At 45.2% G+C, this 21,436-nt stretch overlaps 1 protein-coding gene across 1 annotated transcript in view; it reads left to right on the top strand.

Moving 5' to 3' along the window:
• ASPH (aspartate beta-hydroxylase) overlaps positions 1–21,436 on the top strand; it is a 452,693-nt gene that overhangs the window by 411,355 nt on the left and 19,902 nt on the right. Inside the window, exons 27-29 of the mRNA XM_063925233.1 lie at positions 7,968–8,103; positions 10,637–10,728; positions 10,903–11,036. Of these exons, the coding sequence (XP_063781303.1) occupies positions 7,968–8,103; positions 10,637–10,728; positions 10,903–11,036 (362 nt within the window). The remainder of the gene's footprint in view (positions 1–7,967; positions 8,104–10,636; positions 10,729–10,902; positions 11,037–21,436) is intronic.

Raw genomic sequence — 21,436 nt, 5'->3', positions numbered from 1 at the left:
TGGGCTCCATCAAAGTCCAGATTTTGGCCTTATCCATTTTCTTCCAGAAACAATTAGCTGCTCTTCCTGAGGTTCAGACTTTCTTGAAAGGAGTTCTGCACATCCAACCACCCTTTGTGCCTCCTACGGCAACTTGGGACCTTAGTGTGGTGCTGCAGTTCCTGCAATCGGATTGGTTCGAACCTTTACAGGAAGTGGACATAAAGTTTCTTACTTGGAAGACAGTCACACTGTTAGCATTGGCATCTGCAAGACGTGTGTCTGAATTGGGGGCATTGTCGCACAAGAGCCCCTACTTGATTTTCCATGAAGATAGGGCTGAACTCAGAACGCGTCAGCAATTTCTTCCAAAGGTTGTGTCGGCTTTTCATATCAACCAACCTATTGTGGTGCCAGTGGCTACTGATACCTTGATTGCCTCAAAGTCCCATGTTGTGCGTGCTTTGAAAATATATGTGAAGAGAACTACTCGTCACAGGAAGTCGGACGCACTTTTTGTCCTCTATGATCCCAACAAGATTGGGTGTCCCGCTTCTAAGCAGACCATTTCTCGCTGGATCAGGCTTACTATCCAGCATGCTTCTTCAACAGCAGGTTTGGTTTGTCCAAAATCTGTTCAGGCCCACTCTACACGTAAAGTGGGTTCTTCCTGGGCGGCTGCCTGGGGTGTCTTGGCTCTTCAGCTTTGCTGAGCAGCAACTTGGTCTGGGTCAAACACGTTTGCTAAGTTTTACAGGTTCGATACTTTGGCCTCTGAGGACCTAAAGTTTGGTCAATCAGTTCTGCAGGAACCTCAGCACTCTCCCTCCCATACTGGGAGCTTTGGTACATCCCCATGGTACTAATTTGGACCCCAGCATCCTCTAGGACGTAAGAGAAAATAGGATTTTAATTAACTACCAGTAAATCGTTTTCTCGTAGTCCGTAGAGGATGCTGGGCGCCCGCCCAGTGCTTCGTATTCCTGCATTGTTACTTGGTTACGTTTGTTGGTTCAGCCATTGCTGACTCGTTCCAAGTTGGTTAGCTTGGCTTTCCTTTTTGTTATGTGTGAGCTGGTGTGAATCTTACCACTTTCCGTGTATTTCCTTCTCTCGAAGTATGTCCGTCTCCTCGGGCACAGTTTCTAGACCGAGTCTGGTAGGAGGGGCATAGTGGGAGGAGCCAGCCCACACTATTAAACTCTTAAAGTGCCAGTGGCTCCCAAAGTACCCATCTATACCCCATGGTACTAATTTGGACCCCAGCATCCTCTACGGACTACGAGAAAAGGATTTACCGGTAGGTAATTAAAATCCTATTTTTCCAGCGCATTTGGTATTTCCCTCAGGGCATGCTGTGTAAAAAATATAAGGCACAATACAATTTTGCCAAGATATGTATGTGAAGTTTTGTAGGTAATGACAAACAGAGACATTTTCCTCAGAAGTTCCTGTTGCTATGCCTGGAGAATTACATTTTATGTAATGTTATAGTTGAGATTTATATAAAATACATATGTTCGTTGAACGTCTCTTGAATAATGAGTGTTAGACTAAGTTCAGTGTAGGTGTAAAACTGCTTTAGGAATAATCTCATTAGTTGCTTTGAGACAAAGCCCCTGTCATGCTATCGTTTCTTGCAGCAACGTCTGTGCTTTTTCATCTACAATTAAAGTAAGATCATGGAAAGTGCTGTATTTACAGTTTAGCAGTTCCCTACACAGTGGAGGCATCAGAAAAATGCAGCCTATCAATTCACTAAGAGGATGTGATGTCACTAAAACAAGACGACATCATCTACATAGAGTGAGCAGTACATACAGTATATGCTGTTATAGCTACGCAATAGGAATAAGAGTACTGAGTATGAGACGAGAGTAACCTGTGAAGTGACGGCGTTTGTGGTGTTATACAGAGATATGTGCTAAAAGAAAAGATGTGTGAACTAGTTATTTGGGAAAGTTATACATGTGTCTGAAGAATAGAGATTGCAGGAACCAACTAAAGCCACAGGAAGAGAATTGTCAAGAATGGGTTGGGTATGACTTGCTGGCGGTCAGGATGCCAACAGTCAGAATGCCAACCGCAGCATCCCAAAGATCAGAATCCCTACAGGGGAAGGTAAATATACTCGTCCTCCCCCCCTGTCCCACTATCCCTAAACCTACCCCCCCCCCCCCCATCCTCGCCGCAGCCTAACCCTAACCCTCCCGGGAGGTGAATAACCCCAGCCCTTCCCCCGCAGCCTAAACCTAACTTCCACTCTCCCCCCCCCCCCCCACACAGCTTACCTCTTCGGCGTCACGTTGGCTTGTCATTCAGCATCTTGGGTGTCGAAATTCCGGCGCCGGGATGTTGAACCTATTCGGGCTGCCAGTGTCGGCATTCTGGAGTCGGTATTCTGAGATGCTGGTAATCCGACAGCCGGGATCCTGACCAGATCCCCCGCTGACAGGAATAAATGTCTATTCTCCAATGTTTAATATTACCAACCCTCTGCACTGAAGTATTGTGCTATACTTTGACTCTATGCACAGTGAAGTATATGTCCCAAAGATATCCACAGAATGATTTGGCTTAAATGTCTATGTTCCTTATGTGATATGTTACTATAAATGTACAGTATGTCTGACACAGGACAGCCGGGTGATAGATTGAAGTATGCACTTTAATCTGTTGGTAACAGGGAAACAGCAGGGATAAATGTCTCTCACATCAGAAAGCAGCATCTTAGCAGTAGTGATGTATGTAGACTATTTTTCATTTATACATACATACACACACACACACACACACACACACACACACACACACACACACAACTAGATAGTAATGATTTATGACAACTTTAAATGGGCTACAAACCTGGAGGAAGAAGGGGGATTTCATAATTCATTGTTTACTAATACAGGTTGAGTATCCCATATCCAAATATTCTGAAATACAGATTTTTTGGAGTGAGATTGAGATAGTGAAACCTCTGTTTTCTGATGTTTAATACACAAACTTATAAAAAATATTGTATTAAATGACCTTCAGGCTGTGTGTATAAGGAGTATATGAAACAGAAATGAATTATGTGTTTGTACACAAACATTGTTTAATGCACAAATATATCAAAAATATTGGCTAAAATGACCTTCCTGCTGTGTGTATAAGTTGTATATGAAATATAAATGCATTCTGTGCTTAGACTTGGGTCACATCACCATGATATCGCATTACGGTATGCAATTATTCCAAAATACGGAAAAATCCGATATCCAAAATACCTCTGGTCCCAAGCATTTTGGATAAGAGATACTCAACCTGTATAGCTCTTACTGTTCACAAACACAGAGGCATAACTAAGCCTCTTAACACCCAGTGCAGTGGGCACAAATGGGGGTGTGACTTTGTTGTATGGGCTGTGGCCTCATGGGATGGGGGCGTGGCTAGCCTTCCCAACCCCGATTTTCATCATGCCGGAGATCTGGGAGGAGCGGACTGCAGTGCTGAGCCTACACAGTGGCAGGAGCCCGGTTGCTGGCGCGCCCCCCAAAAAGGGGCGTGGCATAACAAAAAGTGGGCGTAGTATAAGAAAAAAAGGGACGTAACCTTGCTGTGTCTCGCACAAAATAACACATTGGCCCCCACAGGTAAAAACTTCAAACACATATGCCCCCACAGTGCCAGATACACATATGCCCCCACAGTGACAGATATGCCCCACAGTGCCACATATGACCCCACAGTGCCAGATACAGATATGCCCCACAGTGCCATGTGCCCACAGTGCTATGTGCCCACAGTGCCAGATATGCCCTTACAGTGGCAGATATGCCCCCACAGTGCCACATATGACCCCACAGTTACAGATATGACCCCACAGTGCCATGTGCGCACAGTGCTAGATATGCCCCCACAGTGCCACATATGACCCCACAGTGCCAGATACAGATATGCCCCCACTGTGCCATGTGCCAACAGTGTCAGATATGCCCCCATAGTGTTGCTCACCGTTTTGCTGCTGTGTGAAGAGCGCAGCGCGCGTCTCTCCTGCCTTCCACCCTGCCCTCTCAGTCTGGTTTCCGGCGATGACGGCAGCATGTATATCTCAAATCAGGCACCAGTCCGCGAGCTCTGATTGGCTAACGAACCAGCACCTGATTTCAGCTATACACTCCGCCGTCACTGCCGGTGACCAGACTGAGGGGCTGGGCTGCAGGCAGGAGAGGCACGCGCTGCGCTCTCCTCGCCTCGTGTGTATGGGCGGCAGATCCCGATCGACTGGTCGCATGTCCGCGATCGACTGTTTGGCCACCCCTGACCTAGCACATAACAATCTGCATGTGTATTTAGGGTAAATATGAAAAAGAGCTATGGAAGGAGACTCTTGTAGATTAGATTTAAGAACTTAGAAGCAAAAGCAAAAAACATCACTCCAAAGTTGACATATTATGGGGCATGTCCAAAATATATGAAAGATGTCTCCAGTCTCTAAGCAATTCCTCCAGCAAAATTTGGATTGATTAGACCAAATTTTATGCAATTTGGCTGGTGTAAAGTATAGTCTATGTAGAAGTTTGAAATGCATTTCTTTGTGGTTATTGCATTTAGACATATTATGTTTAGTACAGTAAATCGACTCCCATTGTTGCTGTGTAAACGTACAATTTAAATCTGCTTCCCATCTTAATTGAGCAGGGGCTTTGTCTTGTAACATATTATTCTGAGCGATAGCATACCAAAATCTAATGGCACCTCTGCCGGTACCGGATGAAATTTTCGATAGTATATTAGGGGGAGGCAGTAGTAGTTGTCCTGAGGATCTTATTGAACTAGCAATCCAATGTACGATGTGATTATACGTAAATATTTCTATAGGAGGTAAATTGAATTGACTCTGTAGTGTGGAGAATGAGATAATTGTAGATCCTTTGACTAAATCAGCAATGGTGGCAATACCACAGGACAGCCAATTAGAGATATTCAAATCCTGAATCAATCTGGAGACAGCGGCTATGGACAGTTTACAGGAAGGTAAAGAAATACGTTTTGAAGTGATTACCATAGCAACCCATGCTTTGAGGGAATCTAGAATAGTACGCGGGGTATTTTGTAGAGAGGGTCTTTTTGCTTGGTAGTCCATAAGAAGTCTAAAAGAGGAAATCTATCCATTGTTTCGTACCAATACGTAAGGACCAGTCACTAATTTTAGCCACTAGGCAAGAAAATTGATATGTCTTTAAGTCTGGTACTTCCAAACCTCCCAATTTCCTAGACCTAGTCAAATGGCTATAAGCTATCCAAGGGTCTTGTTTTTTCAAATGTACTGTATCTAATTATCACTGAGTGCACTTGCCTAATAAACTTCTGCGGTTCCAAATAGGAGATGATGCGGAATAAATTAATTAATTTTGGGAGAATCGACATTGCTAGTCCGCCCAACCACGATATCTCCAGGCCTCCCCATCTTTTTAGAATCGCTTCTTTCTGAGAGAGTAAGGAGTGTAATTAATCTCCGCTATTTTGGACAACCTGTTGGGAATATTAATACCTAGATAAAGTATGTAATCTTTTTTCAAATTATATATATAGAGAGATTTAAGTCTGGTCAGCTTAGCGGAACTCAAATTGAATGGTAAAGCTTGCATTTTAGATGTATTGAGTTTGTAAAAGGAAGCTTCGCTATAACATTTAATTATCTCCTGAAGGACAGGGAACAAAGTTTCAGGGTCTGTAATAAACACGAGAACGTCGTCTGCAAAGAGATTCAGTTTATGTTGAGTTGAGCCTACTCGTATTCCCGGGAACAATGAGGATTGTTGCAATATGGCAACTAAAGGTTCTATTGCAAGAACATACATAAGGGGAGATAGGGGATACCCCTGTCTAGTACCATTTGATATTGCAAAGGAGGAGGAGGAGGAAGTAAAGCCATTACTGAACACTGTGGCTGATGGGGAGCTATATAATGCCAATATGGATGATAGGATTGCTCAATTTAAGCCCGCCTTCAATAATATCTCTTTAAGGAATTCCCAATGCAGGCCCGGCGCTACCCGCTCAGCAAAGGGATGCAAAGCAGGTAGGCGCCGGGTAGGAGAGGCGCTCTGCCTGCTTTGCATCCCCGTGCTGCGTCTGGGACCCTGGTGCCGGCTGTTGTGCCTGTCACACTGACGAGCAGCGGTGCCGGCAGCATGATGAAGCCTCCTCCTTCCCCTGACAGCGTTATGTAACAGTCCATGGCCCAGTCTGAAAAGGGGGCGGAACTACACGGGACCAGGCTGCAGAGGAGGACAGACAGCAACTGCTACAGATCCTGCCTGCCAGATGGTAAGTTGGGGGAGAGTGATTGAGAAACTGTGTGTGTGTATGTATGTATGTATGTATGTATGTATGTATGTATGTATGTGTGTGTGTGTGTGTGTGTGTGTGTATGTATCTACAGTATGTGTGTGTACAGAACCAAACTACAGACGGGGACCCTTATCGAAGCGCTCAGATGTAAACTGCAGCTGTGTCTTTTAAGGAACTCTGATCTGTCAATCAGCACCACACCACATGCAAAAAATGAAAAAACCTAAAAAAAACCACGCTATTCTTAATCAGCCTTTGTATGACAAATGCAATGTATTCTGAAACGGAATATCTTCTTGCGTCTTTTGTATGAAATATGAAGTGCAATCCAGCAAAAGTTCAAAGTAAAACACAATTATATTGATTTTAAAAAGTCACTTAAAACAAAGTACTCTTCCTTGTATGTTCACAACAGAGTTTAGCATTCTTCTAGTTCAACTTATACAGTAGGTGGAATTGTCTCACCGGACCTCCCGAACGCCAATGATGGACACGGTTCTGCCTCTCCACCGGGAATCTTATTACCCGGGGCTGTGCGCAAAAGGCTTTCTTTACCGCTGGTCGTCCACAGGTCCTATTTCCTGCACACACCTCCTATGCCGCTGATCCTCCCGCTGTTCGCTCTGTATAATATGAACGTCTTCCAGTTTTAACATGATCGTGACCAAATCCACCTAGTGCCACCGACACGTTTCTACCCTATCAGGGTCTTAGTCATGGCATAGGTGGGCTTGGTCTGGTCACTTAATTTATACTATATCCTCTATATAATTAAGTGACCAGACCAAGCCCACCTATGCCATGACTAAGACTCTGATAGGGTAGAAATGCATCGGCGGCACTAGGTGGATTTGGTCACGATCGTGTTAGAAATGGGAGACATTCATATTATACAGAGCGAACAGCGGGAGGATCAGCAGCATAGGAGGGTATTATGTGTTTAAGCGGCACCACTACCGGGGACATTATGTGTATAAACAGCACTACTATGCGTGGGGTGAAGTGAATAAGATTGTGCTACTGTGTGGCGTAATTTGAAATGCATGCACTATTGTGTGGCCACGCCCCTTCCTTGTGAGACCACACCCTTTTTTTGACACGCGCTGTGTGTTCAATCTGCAATCTAATTTGCAGTCTAAAAATAAAGCAGCCAGTATTTACCCTGCACAGAAACAAAATAACCCACCCAAATCTAACTCTCTCTGCACATGTTATATCTGCCCCACCTGCAGTGCACATGGTGTTGCCCAACTGCTAACAAACTTCCTGCTGCGATCAACTTGGAATTACCCCCTAGGCTATTTTTTTTTGTTTGTTTGTTTTTGCATTCAAATGAACCAAAAATATCCAGGCAAGATCCAGTCTTCTTGTTCGGAGTTAGTTATATGATGTTGATGCTTGCTAACAGTTGTTGCAGTGTTTAGAAAAACATAATATTTAACGCATTACTTGCAGCCAAAGAACAAGCACAATTTCTCATTGAAAAACAATGCAAATATCTATGGAGTGACCAGACATGTATTATAGTGAGATAATGACTGCACCACATAAAGATTCTATCTATAAAAGATCTTTCCCCTTATTAGCTTTGTGATCATATGAGTTGTGTTATGCATTAATAACCTTTGGTTATTTATCTGTAAAAGTCTTTGGAAGCCAACTGGAAGATAATTCGTGATGAGGCTCTCGCTGTGATGGATGATGCCAAAGGCCTCTTTGTTCCTGAAGATGAAAATCTCAGAGAAACAGGAGATTGGAGTCAGTATACACTGTGGCAGCAAGGTAAGCAATTAAATAACATAGACACAATCCCACAGCAGACCAAGTGTCATTATTAGAATGAGCGCTGTATTCTTTTAGCCTAATCCAGAGTCATACTGTGAGGAATTATTACATTTTCGGATACTGCATTCTAAAGCATTGTAGTTACATACATTATGCTGGAGAATAATATACCATGTTAATGTGAAGTTATAATTTTGAACACATCACATTAAAACAGCCTGCCTAATATTGTGTAGGTCCCTGTTGTGCCACCAAAACATCTCTGACCCGTGGACTTCACAAGACCTTTGAAAGTGTCCTGTGGTATCTAGCACCAAGATGTTAGCAACAGGTCCTTTAAGTCCTGTAAGTTGCGAGGTGGAGCCACCATGGCTCGGACTTGTTTTACCAGCACCTACCACAAACGCTCAATCGGGTTAACGTCTGGGGAATTTGGAGGTCAAGTAAACACCTTGAATTCTTTTTATTTTCCTCAAACCATTCCTGAATACGTTTTGCTGAGTGGCAGAGTGCAGTATTCTGCTGGAAGAGACCACTGCCATCAGGGAATACTGTTGCGATGAAGGGGTGTACTTGGTCAGCAGCAATGTTTAGGTAGGTGGATCGTGTCAAAGTAACATCCACATGAATGCCAGGATCCAAGGTTTCCCAGCAGAACATTGCCCAGAGCATTACCAACTTGCCTTCTTCCCATAGTGCCTCCTGGTGCCATCTCTTTCCCAGCCATTCACATGATGTAAAAGAAAATGTGATTAATCAGAAGAGGCCACCTTCTTCCATTGCGTCAGGGTCCAGTTCTGATACTCGTGCCCATTGTAGGCGCTTTTGGCAGTGGACAGGGATCAGCATGGACATTCTGACCAGTCTGTGACTACACAGCCCCATACTCAGCAAGCTGTAATGCACTATGTGTTCTGACACCTTTCTATCATAGCGAATATTAACTTTCAGCAATTTGTGCTACAGTAGCTCTTATGTGGGATAAGAACAGATGGGCCAGCCTTCATTTCTTTATTTTTTGGTAGTTACTAACCACTGTATACCTGGAACATCCCACAAAACCTGCCAGTTTGGAGACACTCTGACCCAGTCATCTGGCCATCACAATTTGGACGGGATGTATTAACGTACATCACCTTCCATTGCAGCGATGTTGATAGCATATGTACTAACATATGCGATCAACATCACAATGTGGTAACAGAGGCCCCCCGCGATACCTGTGAGGTGACTTGCGGGGGGTCTCCGTCACCTCTCTGGGCTCTTCACACTCCCCCCACGCCGGGAAGCAGCAGCAGGCTGTCCCGGGCGCCTCCTCTTCCTCCCTGCAGGAGGCGGCAGGGCTGCCTGGAGGAAGGTATGCCGGGTGGGAGTCTGCGGCGGAGGCAGCGGGTTGTGGCGGCTGGCGATAAGAAGCCCATAGGCTTCTATGGGATGGCAATACCCTGGGTGGCGAAAACCCGGCGGCCAGGTCTTAGTACATTTGAAAATGCAATAAAAACCCAGAAAACGGGGGTTTTACCACATTTTTCCTTTAGTACATCCTGACCTTTGTCCTTTATAAGACTTGCTCAGATCCTTACCTTTTCCTGCTTACAACACATCAGCATGAAGAACTGACTGGTCACATGCTGCCTAATGTATCCCACCCCTTAACAGATGCTATTGTAATGAGATAATCACAGTGCCGGTACAGACAGAGTCAAGTCTGTGAAGTCCTCTCTCCCGCCCAGCATTCTAATAGTGAATAGAAATTATTGAAGTAATATGAGCGGGCAGCAGACGAGCACACGGCCCGCATTCCGCTCCCAGCAATACACTCACATTGCCATAGTAAAGTGGTGTCCTCTGAACGGCGCCAGTTGAAATAAAATGTAAGAACTAATAACCGTGAGGGTGATGTTGGAGATGGGGCGGAGCGGGGACAAGCTTGTGTGACCCTGTATATGCCTGGTCCATTTACTAGTATGTAGAGAGAGACTCTTGAAATCACTAAAAGTCTGTAAAATGTGTATTGCTTTATACCAGAAAGCTCCTTCTAACCTTCCAAAGTACCTTAAAGTAAATTAAATATTTCTAGGGGAGTTGTACAGAAGATAGGCATTAAAAAGATAGGCAGTATTTAGGTCTACACCATAGGGTCGGCAGTCAAAAAGTCAACGGTCTAAAGGTCGACGCGGATCAAAAGGCCATCAATCAAATTTGCTAAAATGCGTCCCTTTGTGGGCTTGCTTCGCTCATCACGCTTCGGGCTCGGTGGCTCGCTCTGCTTCGCCCGCCACAAGGTTACTGAAGGTAATAGTTTGTGACATGGATAGTAAATGCAGCAAAAGTTGTAAAAACATGAAAAAAAAACTTAATAACAAAATGACAGCTGTTTGACCCTATCGATGTTTTGACCCTGTTGACCTTTTAACTGTCTGTCTATCAACCACCTCCCATTTCTAGACAGGAAAGACTGCCTTTAACTGGGCATAAATAATAGATTCCTACAGATTCCTTAATTTGTGATTATTTATCTTTTTGATAGGTCGAAAGAATGATAAGTCATGTAACGCTGCACCCAGGACCTGTGGTGTGTTAGACAGGTTTCCCGAGTCCACTGGATGCCGCAGAGGACAGGTACAACACACAGTGCAAGGGCCTTTCATTTCTTGGATTTCTCCTGAATACTGTTCTTAAATTAGAACCTTAATTTCCAGAATTTATTTATATACACTTTATAATGTGTTTTCTATTGTCATGGGTGGCATGTATAGGAGTATCAGTCTGTCAGTAATAAACGCTTCTTTTCAGATCAAATATTCTATAATGCACCCAGGGACCCATGTGTGGCCCCACACAGGACCAACCAACTGTAGACTGCGAATGCACCTGGGTTTGGTTATACCGCGTCACGGCTGCAGGATAAGATGCGCTAATGATACCAGGTACTGTATGCTCTTACCTCATATTCCTTTCTTGTTTTTTTCCCCCCAAAGTTTTCTTAAAATATTGCATGTTATTTTCATTCATGAAGCAGTGAAAAGTGTGGAGAACTTGCACATGGCAACCAATCAGCATTGAAGTAACATTTATAATTTGCATACTATACAATTGTACGGAGCAGCTGATTGGTTGCCATGGGTAACTTCTCCACAGGCTCACTTCTCCACTCTTTTCACTGCTTCATGAATAGACTCCAATATCTTTAAACAGCATGGATCACATTTCTTTCATTGCAGCTATATCATGTGGAAAGCATCATGACATACATTTACATAGATTATAATCTAGACCATGGATCTTCGGCCTGCGGCCTTCCAGCTGCTGTGGAACTACACACCCCGGCATGCCCTGCCCCAGTTTTAGCATGTGTTAATAGCAAAATTATGGCAGGGCATACTGGGATCTGTAGTTCCACAGCAGCTGGAGGGCCACAGGTTGAAGACCCATGATCTAGACACTTATACATACAGATGGAGCCACGCTAATCGTGGCTCCGTCTGTGCCTGGGTGCGCCTATCGACGAGAGCGTCTCTGTCCGAGTGTGCGCGCCCGTCTGCGATGGAGACGCACCCCATTCACTAGAATGGGAGAGCGTCTCCGTGCACTCCGCCGTGATGGAGACGCGCCCCATTCATATAATGGCAATGCGCCTCCGTGCACTCCGGCGGAGCTAGGAGGACGGATTGCCTAGTCACGCTGGGAGTGCAGGAATGCGAAGGAGCCGCACTTGATGAGTGCTGCTCCATCTGTAGATACACTTTATATATTTAGGGGTAAATGTATTATGTGGCCTTATGGGAGAGAAGGAGTATCCACGCACATAGGCCCTCATTCCGAGTTGTTCGCTCGCTAGCAGATTTTAGCAGCATTGCACACGCTAGGCCGCCGCCCTCTGGGAGTGTATCTTAGCATAGCAGAATAGCGAACGAAAGATTAGCAGAACTGCTACTAAATAATTTGCTGCAGTTTCTGAGTAGCTCCAGACCTACTCCTAGACTGCGATCACCTCAGTCCGTTTAGTTCCTGGTTTGATGTCACAAACACGCCCTGCGTTCGGCCAGCCACTCCCCCGTTTCTCCAGCCACTCCTGCGTTTTTACCTGGCACGCCTGCTTTTTTTTAGCACACTCCCTGAAAACGGCCAGTTTCCGCCCAGAAACACCCACTTCCTGTCAATCACACTACGATCACTCGAGCGATGAAAAAACGTCGCTCGAGCTTGTGTAAATCTACAAAGTTTTGTGTGAAAGTACTTAGCGCATGCGCATTTTTGCAGTTTTTTCACTTGATCGCTGCACTTCGAAAATCATCAGCGAGCGAACAACTCGGAATGACCACTTTTGGGGGTAATTCTGAGTTGATCGCAGCAGGAACTTTGTTAGCAATTGGGCAAAACCATGTGCACTGCAGGGGAGGCAGATATAACATGTGCAGAGAGAGTTAGATTTGGGTGGGGTGTGTTCAATCTGCAATCTAAATTGCAGTGTAAAAATAAAGCAGCCAGTATTTACCCTGCACAGAAACAAAATAACCCACCCAAATCTAACTGTCTCTGCACATGTTATATCTGCCACCCCCTCCCCCCTGCAGTGCACATGGGGGGTCATTCCGAGTTGTTCGCTCGTTATTTTTTTCTCGCAACGGATCGATTAGTCGCTAATGCGCATGCGCAATGTCCGCAGTGCGACTGCGCCAAGTAAATTTGCTATGCAGTTAGGTATTTTACTCACGGCATTACGAGGTCTTTTCTTCGTTCTGGTGATCGTAGTGTGATTGACAGGAAGTGGGTGTTTCTGGGCGGAAACTGGACGTTTTATGGGAGTGTGTGGAAAAACGCTACCGTTTCTGGGAAAAACGCGGGAGTGGCTGGAGAAACGGAGGAGTGTCTGGGCGAACGCTGGGTGTGTTTGTGACGTCAAACCAGGAACGACAAGCACTGAACTGATCGCACTGGCAGAGTAAGTTTCGAGCTACTCTACTCAGAAACTGCACAGAGAAGTATTTTCGCAATTTTGAGAATCTTTCGTTCGCAATTTTGAAAAGCTAAGATTCACTCGCAGTAGGCGGCGGCTTAGCGTGTGCAAAGCTGCTAAAAGCAGCTTGCGAGCGAACAACTCGGAATGACCACCATGGTTTTGCCCAACTGCTAACAAAGTTACTGCTGCGATCAACTCAGAATTACCCCCATTATGTGCAGTGATACCGCTTCTCCCCCATGTATTACTGTCCATATCAGCGCTGCTGTGTAAAATAGGGGGCAATGTATTTTGATTTCGACAGCTGTAGGTGGCGATGCCCATACACCACAACAGGGACAGAGCTGGGTTCCGGCTCCGGACTGCGCAGAGGATTTAGTATGAGTAGCGAGATCCCACGCATGCGCAGTGCAGCTGGCCCAGAAGGCTGACACAGTGCATCAGCACTAAGATGATGCGCTGTGTGCTCAGGAGGACATCGCCAAAGGGGACGGGGGTATCCTGCGCTCCCGCTTCTGCAGACAAGATGTTTATAAATCTTGTCGATGTCCCTTCCTGCCTCGCCTCGTTAATGCCGCTATAATACATTTACCCCTTGGTCTTATGGTAGCTTGTCCAGGTAGCTACAGTCAGTATCCGGTCCAATGGTTTACAGTAACCATGTCAATGTTCATAAGGTCGAAACCATACTGTATATATCAGACCGTCAACATGGTTCAAACTGTTGACAGCTACCAGGTCGACATCCTCAAATTGTTGTCAGGTTCACAATGTCGGCATTAAATATTTTACCATATGAAATGTCGACCGTGTCAGGATGCTGACTGTTAGTTTCGGCTCCGCTGAGAGGGTTAGAGATAGGCTGAAGGGGAAGGTTCGGGTTAGCCTGGGTGGGAAGGAAGGGGGGGGGGGGGGGGTTTAGAGTTCAGCACTAGGTGGAGGGAGAAATAATCACCGGCTCACTGCAGAATTAGAGGTCCACGCTGGAAGTGAATCTCACAGCTCTGCCAGGACCCGGAAGAAGATGCTGGAGCGGCTGCTGCTGCTGCCGCCCAAGAGGAGGTATGAAGCCACTAGACCACCATGGGCAGTTTGTCAACTTCTGGATAGACATGATGAACGCCAGCATATCGACCAATCCTGACGACATTCTCATGTTGCTCCGATGGCTGTCACAGGTCATTCCACACCCTACAGTCCCACACAGAGTGTCAGGCAAGCAACTCCTCAGTAGATTATAAGGGTGATGTATGGGGTCAGTGAGTATCTGGTCACAGAGGGTTCATAAGATATAGACCCTTGCAGCGGTGCTGTATCTAGGGGTCCGGGTGTCCCTGGCAAAGTGAAGGACTTTGTGGCCCCAATACTTTAAACAGCTAAAGTATTTTCTCTAAAACTAGGTTACTACAGAAACAACATGGAGGTTATCTATTCATACAGATACATTAAAACGCATAAAATATAACAGTGTGCAAGCAACGTCTAATAGTTCTGGCAATATTATCTACTTCGCTTTACATGCAAATCAATGCATGTATTATGTGGCTGATATGTTCAATTAAATAACATAAATTCATCATTATGCATAAATGAACCAACACAAAAGACAGTCATCTAGGTATTTTAAAATACAAAGCGTCAGAGGGGCAGTGATGACATTATAGTGCAATAAGTAGCAAAGAGAAATTAAGGGTTACCCAGATGTAATAAAAAGCACCTGCAGGGACAGGAGCTAAAGTGATCATTAATGTGATCGCTTTACATTCTGGTTTGGGGGCCAGCCGTGCCATCAGAGCCCTGGTGATAACTTGCCTGCCTACTATTCATCAGCACTGATGACTGCATGCCCGCCTACTATTCTCAGCACTGGTGACAGCATGCCTGCCTACTATTCTCAGCACCGGTGACAGCATGCCCACCTACTATTCTCAGCACTGGTGACAGCATGCCCGCCTACTATTCTCAGCACTGGTGACAGCATGCCCGCCTACTATTCTCAGCATTGGTGACAGCATGCCTGCCTACTATTCTCAGCACTGGTGACCGCATGCCTGCCTACTATTCTCAGCACCGGTGACAGCATGCCTGCCTACTATTCTCAGCACTGGTGACAGCATGCCCGCCTACTAGTATCAGCACCGGTGACAGCATGCCCGCCTACTAGTATCAGCACTGGTGACAGCATGCCTGCCTACTATTCTCAGCACTGGTGACAGCATGCCTGCCTACTATTCTCAGCACTGGTGACAGCATGCCTGCCTCCTATTCTCAGCACTGGTGACAGCATGCCTGCCTCCTATTCTCAGCACTGGTTTCAGCATGCCTGCCTCCTATTCCCTGCACTGGTGACAGCATGCCTGCCTACTATTATCGGCACTGGTGACAGAACACCTGCCTACTATTCTCAGAACTGGTGACAGCATGTCCGCTTACTACTCTCACCACTGGTGACAGCATGCCTCTGTCTGCTATTCTTCGCACTGATGACAGCATGCCCGCATACTATTATCAGCACTGGTGACAGCACACCTGCCTACTATTATGAGCACTGGTGACAGCATGCCTGTCTGCTATTCTCAACACTGGTGACAGCGTGCCCTGCCTCCTATTCTCCGCACTGGTGACAGCATGCCCGCCTGCTATTCTCAGCACTGGTGACAGCATGACTGCCTACTATTCCCAGCACTAGTGACAGTATACCTGCCTACTATTCTCAACACTGATGTAGGCATGCCTGCCTACTATTCTCAGCACTGGTGACAGCATGTCTGTCTACTATTCTCAGCACTGGTGACAGCACACCTCCCTACTATTCTCAGCACTGGTGACAGCACGCCTGCCTACTATTCTCAGCACTGATGACAGCACACCTGCTTACTATTATCAGCACTAGTGACAGTATGCCTGTCTGCTATTCTCAGCACTGGTGACAGCATGCCTGCTTACTTTTCTCAGCACTGGTGACATCATGCCTGCTTACCATTATTGGCACTGGTGACAGCATGCCTGCTTACCATTATTGGCACTAGTGACAGCATGCCTGTCTGCTATTCTCAGCACCGATTACAACATGCCCGCCTACTATTCTCAGCACTGGTGAGAGCATGCCTGCCTACTATTCTCAGCACTGGTGACAGCATGCCTGCCTACTATTCTCAGCACTGGTGACAGCATGCCTGCTTACTATTCACAGCACTAGTGACAGCATGTCTGCCCACTATTATCAGCATTGTTTACAGCATGCCTGCTTACTATTCTAAGCACTGGTGACAGCACACTTCCCTACTATTCTCAGCACTGGTGAGAGCATGCCCGCCTACTATTATCGGCACTGGTGACAGCACACCTGCCTACTATTCTCAGCACTGGTGAAAGCATGCCCACCTCCTATTCTCAGCACTGGTGACAGCATGCCCGCCTACTATTCTCAGCGCTGGTGACAGCATGCCCGCCTACTATTCTCAGCACTGATGACAGCATTCCCACCTACTATTCTCAGCACTGGTGACAGCATGCCCACCTACTATTCTCAGCACTGGTGACAGCATGCCCACCTACTATTCTCAGCACTGGTGACAGCATGCCCAACTACTATTCTCAGCACTGGTCACAGCATGCCCACCTACTATTCTCAGCACTGGTGACAGCATGCCCGCCTACTATTCTCAGCACTGGTGACAGCATGCCTGTCTACTATTTTCAGCACTGGTGACAGCATGCCTGTCTACTATTTTCAGCACTGGTGACAGCAAGCCTGTCTACTATTCTCAGCACTGATTACAGCATGCCCACCTACTATTCTCCACACTGGTGACAGCATATTCTCAGCACTGGTGACAGCATGCCTGCCTACTATTCTCAGCACTGGTGACATCATGCCTGCCTACTATTCCCAGCACCAGTAACAGTAAACCTGTATACTATTCTCAGCACTGGTGACAGCATGCCTGCCTACTATCCCCAGCACTAGTGACAGCATACCTACCTACTATTCTCTTCTCTGGTGACAACATGCCTGCCTACTATTCTCAGCATTGGTGACAGCACAACTGCTTACTATTGTAAATACCAAATTGCTTTCTAACAAATATTTAAAATGCCCGCTCTAATATTTATTGTAAACGCCTGCACCTCTTATTACCATGTGCCATGAATGTGCGCTATACATAGCAAAACACTGCATCCCATAAGAGAAAACAATACACCCACACATTATCTGAGTTCCAAAGCTCATTGATGTATATATTTGTTATTAAAAGGATATGGATTCAATATATTACAATGTACAGTATACCTATAGTTACATGGTTACAACTCATACAGTAAGCAGTTAATACAAAATACATACAGTTACAGCGATACAATTACCATATCTTTCTCATATAAATTTGTCCCTCCATATCACTCTCTCTCTCTCTCTCTCTGTGTAAAATCATGCTGGAACTGGTCTAGCAGTACCTCCATCATCGTCTGGGACAAAACAGCCACTGCCCACTGTGTGTCTCTGTAATGTGTTATCTAGTTTTGGGGGAGGGAACTTTCTCATTCATGATGAGTCATTAGTCTGTTTGTATGCTAAACAGGTTCAGCCTTGAAGACATCAAAAGGGGCTGGCCTGAGCTTCCTGTCCACTATCCTAATAAGAGTGATTTTAGCTTTCATACATTTAATCATAACTATTTGTTGCAATGTCCTACAACTCAAATGAATCTACACATTAATCTGGTTGCTTAAATACCAAATATGACAGGTGTATCTTGTTTCGTTCAAATAATACACATACATGACATTACTTCATTATATAATTTTAAATCATCATTATGTCTGACGCTTGATATTATTATAATTATGTATTGTATGAAATAAGTGTCGAATCCATCTCTGTGGCATGTCCGTGTAAATGCGTGTGTTACCATATATTGCTGTGCTCGCTGCGCGTATTTGCAAGTATAGCGACTTATATGTGTAGCGTTTGTATGTTCTTTCTGTGTAATAGGTTTGACTTCGACGGTCCACCCTTTGGCAGTACACAATAACTGCCATCAATTATTAACATAAGAAAAAATATTTCAGACAATAATCGGTGACCTAGATACAAGTATGTATTCATTTCGCAAATCAGACACTTGACTATATTTGGGGAAGACAGGGAGGAGGAGGACGAGACATCCTCTATATGCACTCGGCGGTCACGGGACCACTGGTTGGGTGTGGGACAACATTCAACCTATAGAGTATGCTGGGACAGTGCTTTGGCCTATAATGTCTGATTTGTGACGAACATTTCACACATACATGTACCTACGTCTTTGTACACTGATGTTTGGATTCGATTGAGATTCTGCTGGGTAGATGAAGAAGACACAAACAAATCGTGAAAGTGACATATAAAATTTTCATGATCTACATATTCCTATCATTTTCTGAACATTGTTTCCATTTCTGGAACGTATGCTAGGTTTGTTTAATAATTGAACAAGGGTTATAAGTAGTGTCCTTCCTAAATAACATAAACCTTCGGAGTTCGGGGACAGCCACTCATAAACCTTTCTTCCACATATATTAATGAGCTCTTTATCTGCAATGTGTGAATAGCCATTGTCTGATTGTTCCTGATTACCTCCGAACTCCATAACTACTAGACCTTTGATTTTTCTCTGGCTTTAACAAACTGATCAGCTGATCCTGGGATCCTATAAGGAAATCACTCCTTCCTCCAGAACCACTTCCAGTCCCACACTCGGCTCCTCATTAAAAAAAAAACCTTGCAAAAATAGAATGTCCTGAAAAAAGATGTTTGTCAGCGGGAAAGAGAGAAAAGAGAAATAGAACAAAACAACTCTTGTTCATAACAAATCAATTACAACGACTGGTCTTTCTGCAATCCTCAGGTAGTGTTCAACAGTGCCGCCTCTCAGTCTTCACGGAACAGAGTCTCTGGTGATACTTTTGCGATCTCACTCCATTTACGAGTTCCTTCCGGACTACCGACTTTCCTGCAATGGGAATCGTGGACCCAAGTCTCTCTCACGGCTACTTTCACTGGGATAGTGCTGTCAACAAAACTTGATAGGGTCCTACCCACCTGTCTATTAGGCAACCTGAGCGTAAGAACAATCACACAGTCTCTTGGTTCACAATCAAGACAGTATTTGGCATACCAGCAATCAACAGTTTTAAGTTCTTTTGTCAAGTTCTCAAATGCTGGCTCATCTCGATAAAGTACTGTACTGTCACCTCATTGGTGTATTTCTGATCATTGTGCGGATCAATCATGACATGAGGTTGTCTTCCAAAAACAACAAAAAAAACACAAATACCAAAACAAAAACAAAAACAAATTTCGAAGAGGGTGATTCGTGGAGTGAAGATCTGGGAGTGGTTCCGATGCTACATAATACTAGTGGCAGTATCTATGATCACAATAGTACAATTTCAAGCTTTGCTCCTACTTCTAGGGGTACCATTATCTACACACAAATTTCTGGTCAATTTTTTTTTCCGGTAAACACAGCAGCATCCGTGGCAGCAGGAAATGCCTCTACCCAGTTTGAGAAAATATCAGTGCACACCAATACATAACAATAATTCCTAAAGGGTGTTAACTGTACGAAGTCGATTTGTATTTCCTGAAAAGATCCGTCTGCAGGAGGGATATGGGATGGCTCTGTTGGTATTGCCTCACCAATATTCTTCCTCAAGCAAGTAAGACAGGTCATTGCTTTCTCACCTGCATGAGAAGAAAACCCTGGTGCACTCCAGTAGGCTCTTACCAGCTTGCACATACCTTCCTTACCCTAGGTGAGTCAGACCATATGCCGCCTCAGCTAGGCTTGGGAGATGTGCTCTGGGGGCCACTGGCTTACCGTGTCCACCTCTCCAGAGTCCTGGGGACTCCTAACCATACCCCTTCGACTTCCAGACCTCCTTTTCCTGTAGGGAACAGATATTTGTATCTTAATTTAACTGTTGTGTGTTTGCAATGTAGAGTATCATGAGCATAACTCAAAAAAGAAAAGAAAAAAAAATATCTCTAGAGGAGAGAAAGAAGGAGAAAATGAAAAAGAAAAATGTCAGGTTTGCCATTCACCAACAGGCATATCAGTGTCTATACAAAATTTCCCTTCACCAGTATTCCCATTCTCCACCCTTTGTGCATGACAAGGCACACTGCAGTAATACTGGTGTTATCGTGCTGTTGCGATATACTGGGTTTAGGCAGAACTCTGAAGGACCTAGGCATGTGGAGTTTGAACTGTACTTTGGTCCATGTATTGTACCACCCTGTGTGAATGCAAAAGATGTAGAGGAAACTGTAGAGAAACAAAATAGAGGTTGGTGACAGATGAGTTTGTAGAGGTGGAGAAGATTTTATAAAATTTTGACAACTGGATTGGGCACTGCGGGGAAGTGATTCTCTACTTGGTCTACTCCCCTTAAAAAAAAATTCTGTGTTTATCGTATCGCTATTGGGACTATCCCAGCCACCAATCCAGTGTCCTGTCCATCCTAAGTTCATAGGGAACCTGGTATCTGTGAGATCATTTCCTCTACCTGTGATGGACATGCATCTAGACAGTAGAATGCGACATTAGCCTTTGAGGGGTGTCGAGTTTATCTTGTACTTCTTGAGCATGGTTCTCAGGTATATCCAAGAAGGCACCCTCAGGAGTACAATATATGACACACCGCATTTTACACAATAAGTCTCTGCCAAGTAGATTAGTCGGAGCCGATGCAGCCAGCAGAAAATAAGAATTTACTTACCGATAATTCTATTTCTCTATCGTCCTAGTGGATGCTGGGGTTCCTGAAAGGACCATGGGGGGATAGCGGCTCCGCAGGAGACAGGGCACAAAAAGTAAAGCTTTTCCAGATCAGGTGGTGTGCACTGGCTCCTCCCCCTATGACCCTCCTCCAGACTCCAGTTAGATTTTTGTGCCCGGCCGAGAAGGGTGCAATCTAGGTGGCTCTCCTAAAGAGCTGCTTAGAAAAAGTTTAGCTAGGTTTTTTATTTTACAGTGATTCCTGCTGGCAACAGGATCACTGCAGCGAGGGACTGAGGGGAGAAGGAGTCAACTCACCTGCGTGCAGGATGGATTGGCTTCTTGGCTACTGGACATCAAGCTCCAGAGAGACGATCACAGGTACAGCCTGGATGGTCACCGGAGCCGCGCCGCCGGCCCCCTTGCAGATGCTGAAGTCAGAAGAGGTCCAGAATCGGCGGCTGAAGACTCCTGCAGTCTTCTAAAGGTAGCGCACAGCACTGCAGCTGTGCGCCATTTTCCTCTCAGCACACTTCACACGCGGTCACTGAGGGTGCAGGGCGCTGGGGGGGGGCGCCCTGGGAGGCAAATGTAACCTATA

Source organism: Pseudophryne corroboree, chromosome 5 (genome assembly GCF_028390025.1).
Source record: "Pseudophryne corroboree isolate aPseCor3 chromosome 5, aPseCor3.hap2, whole genome shotgun sequence".
Taxonomy (NCBI): Eukaryota; Metazoa; Chordata; class Amphibia; order Anura; family Myobatrachidae; genus Pseudophryne; species Pseudophryne corroboree.
Note: the sequence above shows the minus strand (reverse complement) of the source record. Positions and strands in the feature narration are given on the sequence as shown.